This window comes from Colletotrichum karsti (genome assembly GCF_011947395.1).
Source record: "Colletotrichum karsti strain CkLH20 chromosome Unknown Scaffold32, whole genome shotgun sequence".
Taxonomy (NCBI): domain Eukaryota; kingdom Fungi; phylum Ascomycota; class Sordariomycetes; order Glomerellales; family Glomerellaceae; genus Colletotrichum; species Colletotrichum karsti.
In genome coordinates this window covers 199153-214400 of record NW_024065932.1, presented here as the reverse complement: position 1 = coordinate 214400, position 15248 = coordinate 199153, and the positions used below count along the sequence as shown (strand labels likewise).

The 15248-nt window shown below is 52.9% G+C and overlaps 4 protein-coding genes across 4 annotated transcripts; 2 read left to right on the top strand and 2 right to left on the bottom strand.

Annotated features, from left to right (window-relative positions):
- Positions 1-1341: 1341 nt before the first annotated feature.
- Positions 1342-2295, bottom strand: CkaCkLH20_09136 (dihydrodipicolinate synthetase; the record flags this gene model as incomplete). The annotated part of the gene is made up of 1 exon (XM_038891851.1): positions 1342-2295. The coding sequence occupies one exon, from the start codon at positions 2293-2295 to the stop codon at positions 1342-1344; it is 954 nt and encodes a 317-aa protein (XP_038742784.1).
- Positions 2296-3420: 1125 nt separating this feature from the next.
- On the bottom strand, positions 3421-5286 carry CkaCkLH20_09135 (rhamnogalacturonate lyase; the record flags this gene model as incomplete). Its single annotated transcript, XM_038891850.1, has 4 exons — positions 3421-4317; positions 4376-4504; positions 4560-5008; positions 5070-5286. 4 exons carry the CDS (start codon positions 5284-5286, stop codon positions 3421-3423), a joined length of 1692 nt encoding a protein of 563 aa, XP_038742783.1.
- A 3673-nt stretch (positions 5287-8959) lies between these two features.
- CkaCkLH20_09134 (pectin lyase) lies at positions 8960-10143 on the top strand (the record flags this gene model as incomplete). The annotated part of the gene is made up of 2 exons (XM_038891849.1): positions 8960-9523; positions 9580-10143. 2 exons carry the CDS (start codon positions 8960-8962, stop codon positions 10141-10143), a joined length of 1128 nt encoding a protein of 375 aa, XP_038742782.1.
- Positions 10144-12521: 2378 nt separating this feature from the next.
- On the top strand, positions 12522-12962 carry CkaCkLH20_09133 (uncharacterized protein; the record flags this gene model as incomplete). Its single annotated transcript, XM_038891848.1, has 2 exons — positions 12522-12774; positions 12856-12962. 2 exons carry the CDS (start codon positions 12522-12524, stop codon positions 12960-12962), a joined length of 360 nt encoding a protein of 119 aa, XP_038742781.1.
- Positions 12963-15248: the final 2286 nt, after the last annotated feature.

Sequence of the window (15248 nt, the reverse complement as noted above, 5' to 3'; positions counted from 1 at the left end):
GTGGGTGTTTTGCCGGGGCCCCTCCAACCCCCGGGTATCACCCCAATAACCCCCCCCCCCCCCCCCCCTGTCCACCACTGCCGGGAGGAGACACGACAACCCCCTGCCTCGTCTGGCAGTGATGGGAACTGTGGCTTGCCCTAAGTCTTTGGTTCGTTCTAAGAGCTGGAGTGCATTTTCAACCGCATGCGGGGATGGTATGTGGCGGGGATGGACATTACAGGCGGCCGGGTTGGGACAAGAACGTGTCTTGCTCTACCCTAAGGGTCTCGGTCATAGCGGGAAGGATTCCCCTCCAATAAGCGAGACATAATCTCTTGTTCTTCAGCGGTGTTCTGAGATTCTGGAAGCTCCGCGGGTGGGTAGAGATGCCGTGTTGCTGCTGCTGCTGATCTCGATGCTTTCGGCCGACCTTGTCGTCGAACCAGTCCCGGGGATTGTGGCTGACGAGAGCGAAGGCCCAGACGGTATTTGAGCGCTTGCGATGACCTGATTCTCCTTTTCACTAGGAGGGCGGACTGAACGTCATTGTTCATCCGTCGCTTCTAGGCAAAATCTCTTGCCTGCCGTGGATGTCGCTTCCCTCTTTGCCTCGCCAACCGTTTCTATTGTTATTAGATAGATTCGTCTGTTCTTGAGGTTGACCATCTTTCATGTCCCCTTATTATGTGCCGCGCAACCTAGTCCCTCCAGCCGCCCGTCGAAGAATGAGGCGTCGAAGGTGGCGCGAGCATTCGACATTATCAAGACTCCCGAGACGCTCTAGAGAGACGCTCTGATTGCTCGCTTAAGATGTTTGGTCCTTCGCCTGCGCCTTGGCAGCGTTGACGGGTGTTTGATTACCGGCGATCATCACCATGCAAGTCATGTTTCGACGCCTGTCGTGCCAGCTCTCGCAACGGGTATCACATCCAAGGCTTCGGTCAAGCCCCGTCGTCTGGAACGTAACTTACCCAACGCCACGTTATCTCGGCAAGAATGATGGTCTGACTGACGTCGAATTCCGTGCACGACAAGCTGAAAAGCTATCATTAGCGCCTGCAGCCAGCTTTATGTCGGACACGTGGATTTATTCTTGCTCTCAATCGATTAGGAACCGTGCTCATGCCTTGGCTTTAACTCATTTCATTTGTATTTGCTCACTGTCTCGTCTATTCGTTCCATTCCTGGCGTCCATGCAAGCCAACTACCGACCGAAATATCTCATACGCGCCGTTTGCCATGCTTGCCTCCCGATTTATGATGTATCCCATACTCTAAAATCAGGTAATCCGTGAATATCACGGTGCCTCCACCACACCCTCAAGACAGACTCTCCCCTCTCCAGACATGATCCACCGTTCAGCTGGATGCCGCAAGCTCCTCCTCGAGCTTGTTCAGCTCGCTCATCAAGCTGTGCACAGCCTTCTTTTGGTCCTCGCTAGCGGGGACGTACGGCCTGCGGGGGTCGAAAAGCTTCTCCTGGCCCGCCAGGCCGGCCCTCGGCGCCGTGAACACCGAGGCGGCGTACTTGATAGTCGCAATACCGGCCTTCGTCGCCTGCTCGGCAAGGGCGGCCTTCTGGTGCAGGGCCAGCGCCTCCGTTGACTTGCCCTCAGCGTGCAGCTTGTAGATCTTGGTCGTCACCCTGGGGAAGACGTTGGCGAAGGCAGCGATGCAGCCCGCGCTGCCGACGGTGAGACCGCCGAGGAGGAAATCGGACTGGCCGCCGTACGTGGCGAACTTCTCGGGTGAGAGCTCCGCGGAGAGACGGACGATCTTGGCGACGGCACCGCAGGTGAGCTTGACACCGACGATGTTGTCGTACTTCTTGGCGTACTTTGCGATGGTGGCGCTGTCCAGGTCGATGCCGTTGCAGACGATGGGGAAGTTATAGATGACGATGGGCAGCGGCGACTTGGAGGCGACGTCGTCGAAGAAGCGGTCGATGACGGCCGGGGTGGTCTGCTTGCCGAAGTAGGCCGGGGGCAGGACGAGCGCGGAGTCGGCGCCGGCCTCGGCGGCGTCGGAGAGGAGCTCGAGGACCTGCTTGGTGGAGTGGGCTCCGCAGCCGGCCATGATGGGGAAGTTGGGGCCGGTGGCCTTGCGGGCGGTGGCGATCAGGGCCTTGCGCTCCTCGCGGGTGAGGAGGAACGCCTCAGCATTGGTGCCGAGGATGACCAGACCGGCGAGGCCCGTCTTGGAGAGGTAGGAGTAGTACTTTGCCTGAGCCTCGAGGTCCAGCTCGTCGGTCTCGGGGTTGAAGAGCGTCACGGCGGGGGCCCAAACACCTTGGGGAGGGACCTTGGGAGCCATTTTGTGTGTTGTTTTCCGAAAAGGGTGAGATAACTGTTCGAAGTTGTGAGACAAGACCAGATATAATTAAGTATGCACCCTGAGAGCTATTCGTATGTTGATGAGTTTGTTGCGTAGTTGTGAGCTGTGCAAGAGTCGAAGTGATCAGGCGTCTTTATTACTGATGAATCGGGTTTGATGACCGAGGTTGTCACTGGAAATCAGTCGGGATGGTATCCGTTGGCACGACAAGAGTCAGATAGCGGCAGGTTATCATCGGATATCCGCACCGGGTCTTGATCCGACTCCCCCGCATCCAAGGCCGGTCTCGGCCGCGCAAGGACAGGGGTATTTCCGGGCGAATCCCCGATGACCTCCCAGTTTCCACGGATATTCCTTATTATTTCGGGCGGCCCCCGCCCGTAGCGCTGCAGCCACGCAAGATGTGTTTCCAATCAGACTTTCGGGTTGCCTGCGAGTAAGCGCATTCTTTGCAGCAAGCATGCCAAAAGGGTTGGGGAATCCTGCGGGGTCGGAGTTTTTCCCGCTGACGGATTTCTGCAACCATTAAAAAGAAACACCAACGACAACGACTGACGATGGCTTCACAACGCAAAAATAGGCCCTGGCCAGGGATCGAACCTGGGACCTCTTCCAAGCTTGTTACCGAATAACAGCCCTAAGGAAGAATCATACCGCTAGACCACCAGGGCGGTGACGATGCTCGCTTGCGACAGCTCGCTTGGATGGCGGGGCTGCGATGGTGGCATGATGACCCGACGGTGGGCTCGATGGGTCGTGGGAAGTGTGAGCGATGATGTCGGTAGGTGTGAGATGGCGAAAGACATCAAAGTTCGGAACTTGACGCGATCATCCCAAACTCGGTTGGAAGACTCACTTCCACGACCTCCGTCCTTTATATCAGGGCATCGATATTCTAGAGAGGCTTACTGAAACGCAACAGGAATTGAGTGATACCGTTGGGCGCACAAGCTTTTAAGGTACATATGTTTACCAACGTGCTTATTAGCATTAATTGCTATCAGGTCCAAGACCTCTAGCCTATAACAGCAAACTATGAACTGGAAGCTATCTCATTTTCCTCATTCATCATCTCTGTATCATCAGTCATGTGTTGCGGGAGCGTTAGATCCACTCCAAGATGATACTATCCCAGAGGAAACCCCTCCATTGAGTGTATCGAGTCACCGTGAAACCAACGGTGTTCTTGCCAGCCTTCACCACATCGGTATCGATCTTGTACTGGAAGAACCGCCATTCTCCGCTAATCTTTCCCGAGCGGTACAGAGCAGGATCGCTCGTCAGAACGTCCTTAGTCAAGGAACCGTATACTTGTCCGTTGACATCAACATCCAAAGCCGCGCTCTGGGAGTATCCCGCCAGCGACACGCTAAGAAGGGCAGTCTTGTTGGCAGCGAGGTCCGAGGCGGGAACATCGAACTCAATAGTCCACTGCCCGACCGCAGACGACGCAAAATACCAGTCCGAGTCTTGGGACTTGCCGACGACGAAAGTCAAGTTCGCCGGGCTGTCGGCCGCCACGCCGTGCTGGTACGGCAACCCGCCGTTCTTGAACCCAGTAGCTTTCTTGTCGAACTCGCCGACCTGGAAGATGCGCTTGCTCTGAGGAACCTTCCACGAGAGCTGGCCCAGGTTCGCGGTCTTGTCCTTGGTGACGGTGACGGGCGCGGTGAAGTTGGTGTACACATCGGCGAGCTTGCTGCCGTTGGACCAGGCGTAGACCGCGTAGGAGCCGGTGCGAACGTTGTTGAAGGAGAAGCGACCCTTGTCGTTGGTGTAAGTGGTGTAGTAGTAGTTCGTGCCCTGGATGGAAGGGCGGATTGTGGTGTCAGCGTCGCCCAGGAAAACAGCAGCGTTGGAAGCTGGTCGGCCGTCGGACAGAGTGATGGTTCCCTCAATTCCGCCACGGGAGTGGTAGGCAGCATCCTTGAACCAGTCGTAAGGAACATGCTTCACCTCTTCCTTGTGCTTCTGCGCAGCATCGGCGACGTCGCCGTTGTTCTGGTAAAATTTGTTAGCTTGAATGCTCGTCCGAGCCTTCATGTAGGGTATTTCTCACCAAATACCATAGCCAAGGCCCCCAGACTTTGCCCGCCGGCTGAGCAACCTTCTGGCCAACCCGAAAGTGAGATGTATCCTGGACGACATTAAGCTGGGCAGAGTCTCCAGTCTTGGACTCTCTGTGGATCTGCTATCTTGTCAGAACATACGACTTTCATATGAAATGGCTGTATCTTCCTCACCGTCAAAGTCTGACTCAGGTGGTCGCTGTTGTAGTACTCCGTGGTAGGGTGGATGTACCACGAGCCGGCCTTGGAGCCATAGATGCCGTAAAAGTCACGGTCTCTCACGGCATTCGACCAGTCGTACTTGGTGATGAACGATCCATCAGCCAATTGCCAGGTCTCATCTTGGACATTGGTCGCATTCGCATACAGCGAGAAGTCGGGCAGAGGTTCATCCTTGACGTGCGTCCGCCCTTTCGGAAAGTACTCGGGCGCCAGTCTCCACAGCGTCCGGAGGATACTGATGTCGGGCAGAGCGCGATTGACGAAGTACTGGTACGCGCCGCTCAAGTCATCGAAGATAACCCAGTGGAAGTCGCCCGCGGGGGCGGAGAAGCTGACGTCGATGTAGTTGGTGCCGCGGGACGCGATGGTGGCGTTGGTGAATTTGAGATTGTTCTCGCCGTCTGCAATATGTTAGATATTAAGGCCGTCTTCCCCCAGATTGCGATGGGACGATGTGCGTACCGTAGCCGACGTAGTGGCCGGCGGCCGAACCCACAAGATCGGCGCCCGGGACTCCGTCCCAGAAAAGCTTGGTTGCGTATAAAGAGCCCTGGGTCAGATTCCAGTGATCATTTCCGATGATCCAGGTCGAGTCATTAATCTGTTCGAAGAAGGGTCCCTTATTGGCGCTGACGGAAACACCAGCCAGCGTCAATGTCGAGAGTGCTGAGAAGCGCATGATGTCTTCAAGGAGAAGCCTCACTTACTATCCTCTGGAGCCCCGATGACTTTAGCTTTCGGCGAAATGGGGAGAATGTCGTCGGCGAACATGATACTTTTATATAAGTCGCAATGAACCTTGATTGGAAGTACTGTCAAATGAAGCTTTCTCTTCTTCGGCAGGAGCCGACAATGACATCCATGGATGCTTGAGGCCTTTGGCCAATAGAACCCTCGGTGGAGACACCATCTTGATAGACACATTGAGGCCTGTCAATTCGCGATCGGCCGTCTGCACTGTAGGAGTCATTGACAATTATGTGAGAGACCACAGTGTTTCTACCTCTCGAAAAACCCGAGCTTCACAAAATAAAATGATAGTCCATGATACCCTTGCCTAGCTTTTGATTCATGGCCATGACGCAATTCGCGTGTACCGTCTGGTTGGTGTCGCTTGTAGCAATCGCTGCAATAAACGCCATTGATGCAGGTCTTGCACCATCGCCGTTCCCACTTTCTCGGCACAACGGCCGAAAATCGCTCTATCAATCAATGATAAGACTCATTCACTCAAATGCATTTATTCCAGTGACTCTAAAATCGATGCCGTTTTGAGAACATGTCAATCACTAAAGCACAGGTTTGACATCATTTGTCACCCCCCAGCCAAAGGCATCTTGCGATGAACCTTCATCCTCAAATCATGTTGTTCTGAGTCAATCAAGTAGTCGCATTTCAGAACGTAGTTATTGCTCTACTTTAGGTAGGCAAACGGATAACTGATTTTCCAACGCAGGAACTTTCAGATAATGAAGTCCAACGGCTCGCCAACATTCTGATCACTTGAATTGAATGATTTGCTGCAATGCCAATCATGCATTTGACGGATCTGCACAGGAGAACTGACGACTTTCATTACAGAGTCATCATCGCTTTGATTCCCGGCTTCCAGGTAAAATATACTACTCACTCAACGTTTCTCAATCATAACAAGGCTTTGAGTGAATTCAAAGTCATCTTTAAAAGAATAAAAAGTAAAAACCGCGAAGGTTCTCCTCAAAAATGACGTGTGCCTTGACGAATTTCATAAATGGATTCATGGAGTTTATCAGAGCGAAGCCGATTCAGCTTTCAGAGACGAATGTTTGCTGACACTATTATCTCGTGCTTCAATCGGGAAACAGCGACTGAATAATAATAGATATCAAGTTTGCTTGCGAAGCCTACCTAGGTGAACGACTCCCGGTTTCTTAGCTAGCAGACAGCTGGAAGCTTGTAGTTAGCCTGCTGTGTACAGTCAGTCAAGCTGAGGCATCCAAACATGCCATGGTGCTCACTTCTTACACCCAGATGGGGTAAGTTGATCAACTCATTGTTCCAAGTTTCACTCTCAGCACTCAACCAAGGCTTATCTTACATCCCTAACATATTTATCGGCATGGAAACGTATTTACTGACTCGGCGGCAGAAGTTGATCTGACAGAGATTGAATTGCTTGTCAATGGTTTAAACATTGATCCGGTCAAGTCGACCAGCAAAAGACGATGCATCTCCTATGCCAAAGTCGTAGATTGCGGTCAACTAGAAACTCCGAAAGTCGACTCATCGACTCAGGTGAACGCTCCTGTTATTCCACCAATCCAAGTTGACCTTCAATGTTAATATGGCAAGATTGCCAAGCCCCAGTTATCTCTGATATGCGTGACCAGCAGAGTCCATAAAAAAGATGTCCAGAACCTATTATTGGGTATCCCGTCCTTTGCAGATGACGATCAGCGTTCGTAACCCGCCTGTCAGCAGACTGCAGACCTTCTTCCAGGCTGCTGGATCGCCGTATGCCCCAGAAATCCCCCGCGGGCTCAGCCTAATTGCTTAATCTTATCGAAGTTTCGCAAACTTCAGACGTGCATGATTCTTTCTAAGATGCTTTGGAACAGCGCATTCGAGACTTCTGAGTGTTATTGCAAGGACTGGGCAGTATTTGGGGGTTGCGCGGCAAGTGGAGTTGTGGGCAGCATATTCTACTGCGGTACTCTTGATCAATCTTCTGGCGGTTGTCGACACCTACCATACGGGTGTGCGAACCTAGCTTCGGTATTTGTATGTCCTGATTTGGTTCTTGTGACATTCCAGCCATGCGATCAAGCAAGTTCAAGTCTCTACGGCCGTACTGTGGAGGTAAGTGCCTCATCCCTGTTTCTGTAAAGTGACCTTGCAAGTTGCCTTCTCCAGGCTCGTCACCAGTAACCGTGCCATCGTGCATGCGTTGAATGACTGATGATTTCACAACTTTGTGGCAGAAGCTGGTTTTAGAAGCGGTCTGTCGATAGGTTATTGTTTCCTACAAATTGACGCGGCTGAGTTGAGTGGACTCCGGGTTTTTGGCAACATGAATGAAGCAACTTCAGGGCAGAAAAAAGTGCAGCAAGTTAATGCGGCCAGTCTGAAGTCAGTTCAGTTTTGACAAACTAGCCCAATATCGAGATTAGAAACTGAGTAATACTCGCCTGCAAATACGACTTCAGGTACACCGGGTCGGTCATCAACATAGAACAAGCCTCCTTTAAACCCTTCGTCTGATGGTAAGGGGGAATCATATTCCTGGTTGCATGCATGTGGTTTCGGCCCCGCAAGCACCACAGATTCCAGGTCTTTTCGTGTCCAGGCTGCCAGGGTAGCGAACCAACGAGCAACAGCTGAGCACTCACCTGCGCCCCCGACAACGTAGCATTGGTGTCCGAATTGCACGTTGAATTTGCCATTGGGAGACTCCCTGAGCACTCGGCGGAAGCCGAATGCAGCGTAGTTTCAGACGAAATCCCCACGATGTCGACCTTAGCTTCGGAACGTTTATAAATGGAGTCATGCGTGATAGCAACTGCCGCGGCCGGCCTGTCTCTCCCTACCTCTTTTCCCGCGACCCATTGTGTTCTGATTTAAGTGGCTGACGGGTGGAGGAGGCGCCAGTCTGGAAATCCGAAAGCCTCGCTTCTCACCCATCGTACGTTTCCCTGGACTGATTTTGATTCGGGTGGTGGGGGTCTATGTCCCCGCTTGCGGGAAAGCATCAGGGGTAACCATCGTCGGAGGTGACAATGGAGCCTCAAAGTGATCAAAAGGGACATGATGGAATCCAGTGTCGTTTCTTAGAGGCTCAAATCACCCTGCGGATGGGCCCGCGAGAAAGGAACGGGTGGACCTGGGAGAATCAACACAACACAGCAAATACTCCGTTATTGCGTCGATCGGCTGCGAATAGATTAGGTCTGTGCCAGTTTACCGCCTTGGCCTTCCCCTGTTCGAGCAAGGTTGGGCCCTGGCAGGCCAGCCATCATTTCCTCATCAGGTAACTGTTGGCTACTCCATTGGATTTTGCGGGTGGAGTGTCGAACCCCGTCATATATTCCAATCCATGGTCGTTGTTTACGCGCTTTCGAAGTCCAGGGGGTTGATGGCTAGTGTACGCGGCCAGTAACATGGTCAACATTTTGACAGTTTGAAGACGTTCAAGTTCCGAGAGCGAGTGGAATCACGGAGGCAAAGGGGAGTCGACAGGCCCATTTTTGAGCCAAGCCGTCAATGGTATATCATACCCGCGTCGCCTTGCCGTTTGTCGATCCCCGTTCTCGACCTTCTCACCCTTCAGTCGCTCTTTTTCCATTCGTTCAGCCCTATTTCAAAACTTTTCCAAGATGTTTGCCAAGTCCTTCCTTTTGGCCGCTGCGGCTGTCGCCCAGCAAGCCGCTGCCGTCGCCGTCTCTGGCACCCCTGAGGGTTTCGCTGCCAGCGTCACCGGCGGTGGTTCTGCTTCCGCCGTCACCCCTACCACCAACGACGAGCTGGTCTCGTACCTCGGCGACTCCACGGCCCGCGTCATCGTCCTGACCAAGACGTTCGACTTCAGCGACTCCGAGGGCACCGCCACCGAGACCGGCTGCGCTCCCTGGGGCACTGGCTCTGCTTGCCAGCTTGCCATCAACAAGGACAAGTGGTGCGACAACTACCAGAGCTCTGCTCCCTCTGTCTCCGTCACCTACAACAAGGCCGGCCTGAACCCCATTAAGGTCGGCTCCAACAAGTCCATCATCGGTGATGGCTCCAAGGGTGTCATTGTCGGAAAGGGTCTGAGACTCGCCGGCGCCAAGAACGTCATCATCCAGAACATCAAGATCGAGAACATCAACCCCAAGTACGTCTGGGGTGGTGATGCCATCACTCTTGACACCACCGACCTCGTCTGGATCGACCACGTCACCGTAAGTCCTTCACAATATCTCCATTCAAGTGTCTTCAAAGCTAACTCGCTCTTTAGACCTCCAAGATCGGTCGCCAGCACCTCGTTCTCGGCACCTCCGCCTCCGGCCGTGTCTCCGTCACCAACAACCAGTTCGACGGCAAGTCCGACTACTCCGCCACCTGCGACGGCCAGCACTACTGGACCGCCTACTTCGCCGGCAGCTCCGACACCATCACCCTGAAGGGCAACAGCTTCAACAACTTCAGCGGCCGCACGCCCAAGGTCAACGGCAACAGCTTCGTCCACGCCGTCAACAACTACTGGTCCGAGTCCACCGGCCACGCCTTCGAGGTCGACGAGGGTGGCTACGTCCTCGCCGAGGGCAACGTCTTCTCCAACGTCAAGGCCGTCATCGAGGACGGCGGCGCTGGCTCCGCGCTCGCCATCACCTCCTCCAACGCCTCCCAGTGCAAGTCCAAGCTCGGCCGTGACTGCGTTCCCAACAGCTTCTCCAGCTCCGGCACCTTCGCCGGCTCCGACACCTCCGTCCTCAACAAGTTCACCAGCGGCGCCGACATCCCCGACGCTGTTGCCGCCTCTTCCGTCAGCGGCTCCTCCGCCGGCTACGGCAAGATCTAAGTCATATCGTGACTGGAGTCGTCGGCCGCTACCCGGCCGTCACATTCGACGCGCCCCTCTGAAAATCAGGCTCCGAGGTTGACCTCGGATGGTAGCGGGATAACCGACAATCTTCTTTTCAGTAAATACCTTTAACTTCTTGACAGCATGTATAAACAGTGTGTACATGTACATAAATGCAAATAACTCCTTGGAATTCTTCAGTCTTCTTCGCGTGACGTTGGATTGACTTTCGCCATCATTTACGCCATATTAAAAAGTTTCTCATGGTCGGGGGCCGAGTTAACCGCTGGTTGCTAGGCTGCCCATGCTCTTAATTGTTGTCGTAAGTTGACGGCGTGTTTCCGAGACTCGAAGTCAGGCGACCCATGTCGACCTCCCGCCCTGTGCGCAATGCGAGTCCTGGTAGCGGTATGTGAAATGTCATGGAGGTTTGGTGTGAATATGTATCCTTATTTACTCGACACCTCAATCCCGGCCATTTGAGATCTGCATCCGTGGTGGGTACGTGATCTTTACGCAGCATGATCAACACTCTTAATTGCTCATGCTTGGCGATTGCCGATTTCCGCTGCAGATCCGGGCTGTCTTTGCACGCTGGCCCACAGCAATACCCTAGCTGACCGGCAACTCGCGTCTTGAATGTGCCTCATGAGCCTTTGAGGATCGTGAGCGATGAGCATGACGCTTGACGGACTCAACTGTAAGAAGTTTCAATCAATACTTATTTTCTGGGACGGGGCGATCGGGTAGCGGAGATGTAGAGGGCAGGTGCAGCAGAGAAGAAGCGGCAAGACATTTACAACAGCCTTACCAGGGAGTGGTAGACAAACCTCTCTTTGTCCTGAAGTCGACTTCTGAAATCTGAAAGATTTAGTTAAGTTTCCCTTCCAGTTTGACAAGCAACGAAGAGGTGTTTTCGCGACCCGTAGACAATGAGTGAGGGGTCGAGCTGGTCATATTGGGCAGGCCTCCCACGCTGAAGCCCACATAAGCCAGGACTTATTGACATATTAAAGTCAGATGCAACCCAGAGACGTGCTTCCACTGAAAGTGGCCAGAGTCCCGTAATTTACGCTGTCAATGGAAACAACTTGGACTCATATGATCAAGATACGTTGGGGACGAAGATCTTGTCATAACTAAAGAGTTAATGATGTCCGTTTTTACAGTCAGAACTTAGAAGTTTCTAAATGCTTCCAGTTGACTTCTTTCAGATGAACATTGCATGGAAAAACTGTCGGTATGTTTGCGTAGGTCTCGTTAAATGCCTATGGTGAGAGGGAACTTGCCCGTCTTGTATGTCTCTCAGCGTCGTCCTTCGGAACCGAAGCAACCCGCCTTGAAGGGTCCGACAAGTTTGAATGAGCCACAGCTATAAGACTGATACTACTTAATGATACGTATAAGGATTCGGTGTAGCGAAAAAAGAGACCTGATAAGTGTGTCCACTAGAAGCGCCGAGAGTAACAGAACGCCCGCAGCCCGACTATCTGTAGACAAGTCACCATAAAGGCACCGCGTCTCATCTCGTCTCATCATCCTCAGTTTTTAGAAATTGTTCAGATATGTAATATTTGTCACTTGGACGTTGGCAGATTTAGGGGTTGAACGGTTCTGCGACCGATGAAAAAGGCATGAAGAGAAATATGCCGGATATGAAGAGAGCAATGTCACTGCACTCCTCGAAATATTCCTCGTTTTAGTATTCATTGGGAAATAGTTATGTAAGAGCTATCTCTAGAATTGAGGTTCTGTGACTTGCATCATCGCTTCCATAGTTTTGTCAATTAAAGGAACATCGACTGATATCTTGTTTCCCACGGCTCGCCCCTGAGTTGAAGCCTTGGTATTATTCATCTTGCATCACACAGGCAGGTAAAGCGGATAGCTAAATCGTTAGAGAAAAAACGCCGTTGCCGGCAAGATTATGCATTTAATCTTACGCCTTCAACGGCATCTTGATCAGACTCTGAATAAATACGTCCACGGAAAAGTTTCACATGAACCCTTCACGAATTGCTCATTAGTCCTAAATACCTCACGAGGCCCTCCTAACAAGAGTTGCGGAAGACAGCCCGAACACAGCCCAACTCAAAAGACTTGCTCAACCAATCCAAATTCAAACTATCCTTGTTACCAAGAGTCAAAATCCATATATAGGTCATTATGCCCCAGGAAATTATGCCAAGTGTTCCCCACCGGTGCTCGTATTTCAACTCGGTCCCACAATAACAACAAGCATCAGTTCAGTGACCTCACTCTCCATGGACCTTTAAAAAAGGGTGAGAACCCCCCCCCCCCCCAGCGGTGAACAACATCAAGAACAACCGACAACTCTCGTTCAACTTCCCACCAGACACACGCCGACACCCGCAATGCAGCTCACGACGCTCACCTCCGCCCTCGTGGCCCTCGCCGCGACCGCCAGCGCCACCCCGATCATGGGCAACATCAAGATGTTCTACGACCCCGACGCCGACTGCACCGGCACGCCCCTCCAGACCTCGGGCGGCCAGTCCCTCGCCATCCCGCCCGACTACGTCGGCTCGTGCCAGCGCATCCCCATCGGCCTCGACAACACCACGTACAAGAGGTTTTCCGCCGTTCCTCTGACGCCCATCTTCAGCTGTGAGTCTCGGTCCTTAGGGGGAGGGGGGCAACGAATGAACCCCGGTAGTGCCGAACGGTTGACTGACTCGTGCCCTGTAGTTGAGCTGTACACGGACGCCGAGTGCAAGGAACTCGCGACCAACGCGTCCAACGTCTGCGTTTCTGACGTTCAGTCTTACATCCCCCGCCGTAATGACGGCAACTAATAGAATAATATACAACTTTGCAAAGGGAGCCAAATTACTATAGTCTATTTGCACTCAATGGGATAGCCTTCATCTCTATAATACTAGTAAGACTCTGGATTTAGGTGATAGTATCGGCTTAAGAGAAGGACTGGCGTGACTATTTGCAGTGCACCTATGTAAATCGTTGCCTCTAGGCTTGACGAGGCCTGAAGCAAAGCCTTAAATAAGCCTAATCTCGGTTTCGTCTCTGCCATTCAACCAGGATACTCTTTCAAGGACGAACCAGCCGACACGCTTCCAACACCCTCCCTCCTCAACCAACAACAAGCCTTCTCTCTCTACCGTGAGCAAACATGACACCTGTCCACAAGCCTCTTCATCCACATCAAAGCAACCGATGGCAACCACTTGGTCAATCAGCGCCCCAGTGCCTTGGTCTTTCTCCTCAGCAGCGGAAAGCAGAACCCCGTAACGCCTAGCCTTGCCTGCCCAAGACCTCTTCCACCAATTAGGTATATCTGCCAGGTACTCTGCCACCGTGGCGTCGACTTTCCTTGCTCTACCGACCTGGCCAACCCGCCAAAGTTCACATTGTGGCATGTGAAGTGTCGCTACGTCGCAGCTCTCGTCTGCTGTCCATCTGGTTCCCAGCCCCGGTCGCACTTTGATGAAGCCCTCTTTGCCCCATTCCTTCCACTTCTCGCCGGTGTGATGATAAAATGTTGGCCCTTCAACTGACGCCCATGACCATGTCGGCGCGCGAATCACGGGAGCTGGCGCGCAAGGCATGGGCCGAGGACGCACAAGAGGCCCATAGAACCTCTCGTGCACATGATGACGCGGTTTCCAAAGAAGGCCCCTTACGATATCATGTTCCCAAAGTCCAGCCAGATACCGAGACTGGAGAATGCCTTCGCCGAGCTTGGCAATGGAGGCTATAGCAGCAAATACGTCGTGTGGGTTGGACAGCTTGCGAAGTGTGAACGCGCTGACCTTCTCGTACCACATCTTGAGGGTGTTGTCTTTTCTCGTGTCTAGGTCCGGGGCCATGGAAGGAAATAGGGGTGAGCTGGACGTGTGAGGACTGCCCCATATTCTACTAGAACCGTTTTCCCAGGAGTCCCAGTGACGACACCGGAACCCGATCTGGTCCTCGGCAAAGACGATGGAGCGATTAGAAAGAGAATCATCCTGGTAACACCAACCCCGCGAGGTTGTCGGTCCAGACCTAATCCCACGAGGCTGATCGATATAGAGAAGATCGTTACTAGAAGGACCAAGCGGGATGGGACAGGGTTGATGCTTGTGGGAGGGATCGCAAGAGGCAAAGCCAAGTGTAGCATCCGCAGAGCGTGCTGCTATGAAGGTCAATGCTGCATTTCCATACACAAGCCCCATTCGACGAGACTCAGTAGCCCAGTCATCCGCATCGCCTTGCATAATACAAAGAGCGTCAATCCACGAGTATTCGAAACCGAGACCTCGAGCAAGTCCAATGGACTCTTGATGTGACTTTGTGAGCTTTTCCACTGGCAGAGCAACAAGGAACTCCTCGAGTATGTCTTTTGTCAACTTGACAGTATCCTGGGCCGGACCCCAACAGTATGAAAGGGCCACATATGGCTCACACAAGCCTTGCGTTGGGCACAGTCTGGAAGTCCCGTCTTTACCGATGTGGATGACGCGGGCGGGTATCTCGAAAGTCTTTGGCATTGCACATAACTTATGGCTCTTGCGACATTCCTCGAGGCGCAGTCGGACGAAAGAGAGAAGAGCGTCGGGGTCGGGATCTGTAGCGACGCAACGCTCGGGATAGACCGAAGCGGCTGCAGATCCTTCAAATCTTGAAGGTGTCAGCCTCAGTCAACAAGAAGAGATGGACGATTCCATTCAGAGTCCGCATAACCTACGCGTAATAAGACAAGCTCACACCCGGCGGAAATCCAGGATAATTCGTATCGGTGAAGTAGGTATCGTCGATGTCGTAGCTGCATACTCGACATCGTCCCCAGCTGACAAGCACCCCGCCGGTACCCCCGTTGGTGCCGCTTGATGGTGTTCCGGGTCCGGTGGGAAGGATATCTCCACGAAGCCAAATGCTTTCATACCATGGCGCCGTCTCGTGGTAAGATTCCGGTCGCTCGCCGTTGAGAAGACTGGTGGTTAGTCTGGGAAGAAGGGCGTCCTGAATGCTGTTCCAACAGAGGCTGCAGAAAGAACGGCCAGACTCGGCGCTTTCCTTGAGGGATTTGAGATTTGGATGGAATTCTACGTCCTGGTAGAATGACAGCTCGACGGTAACTT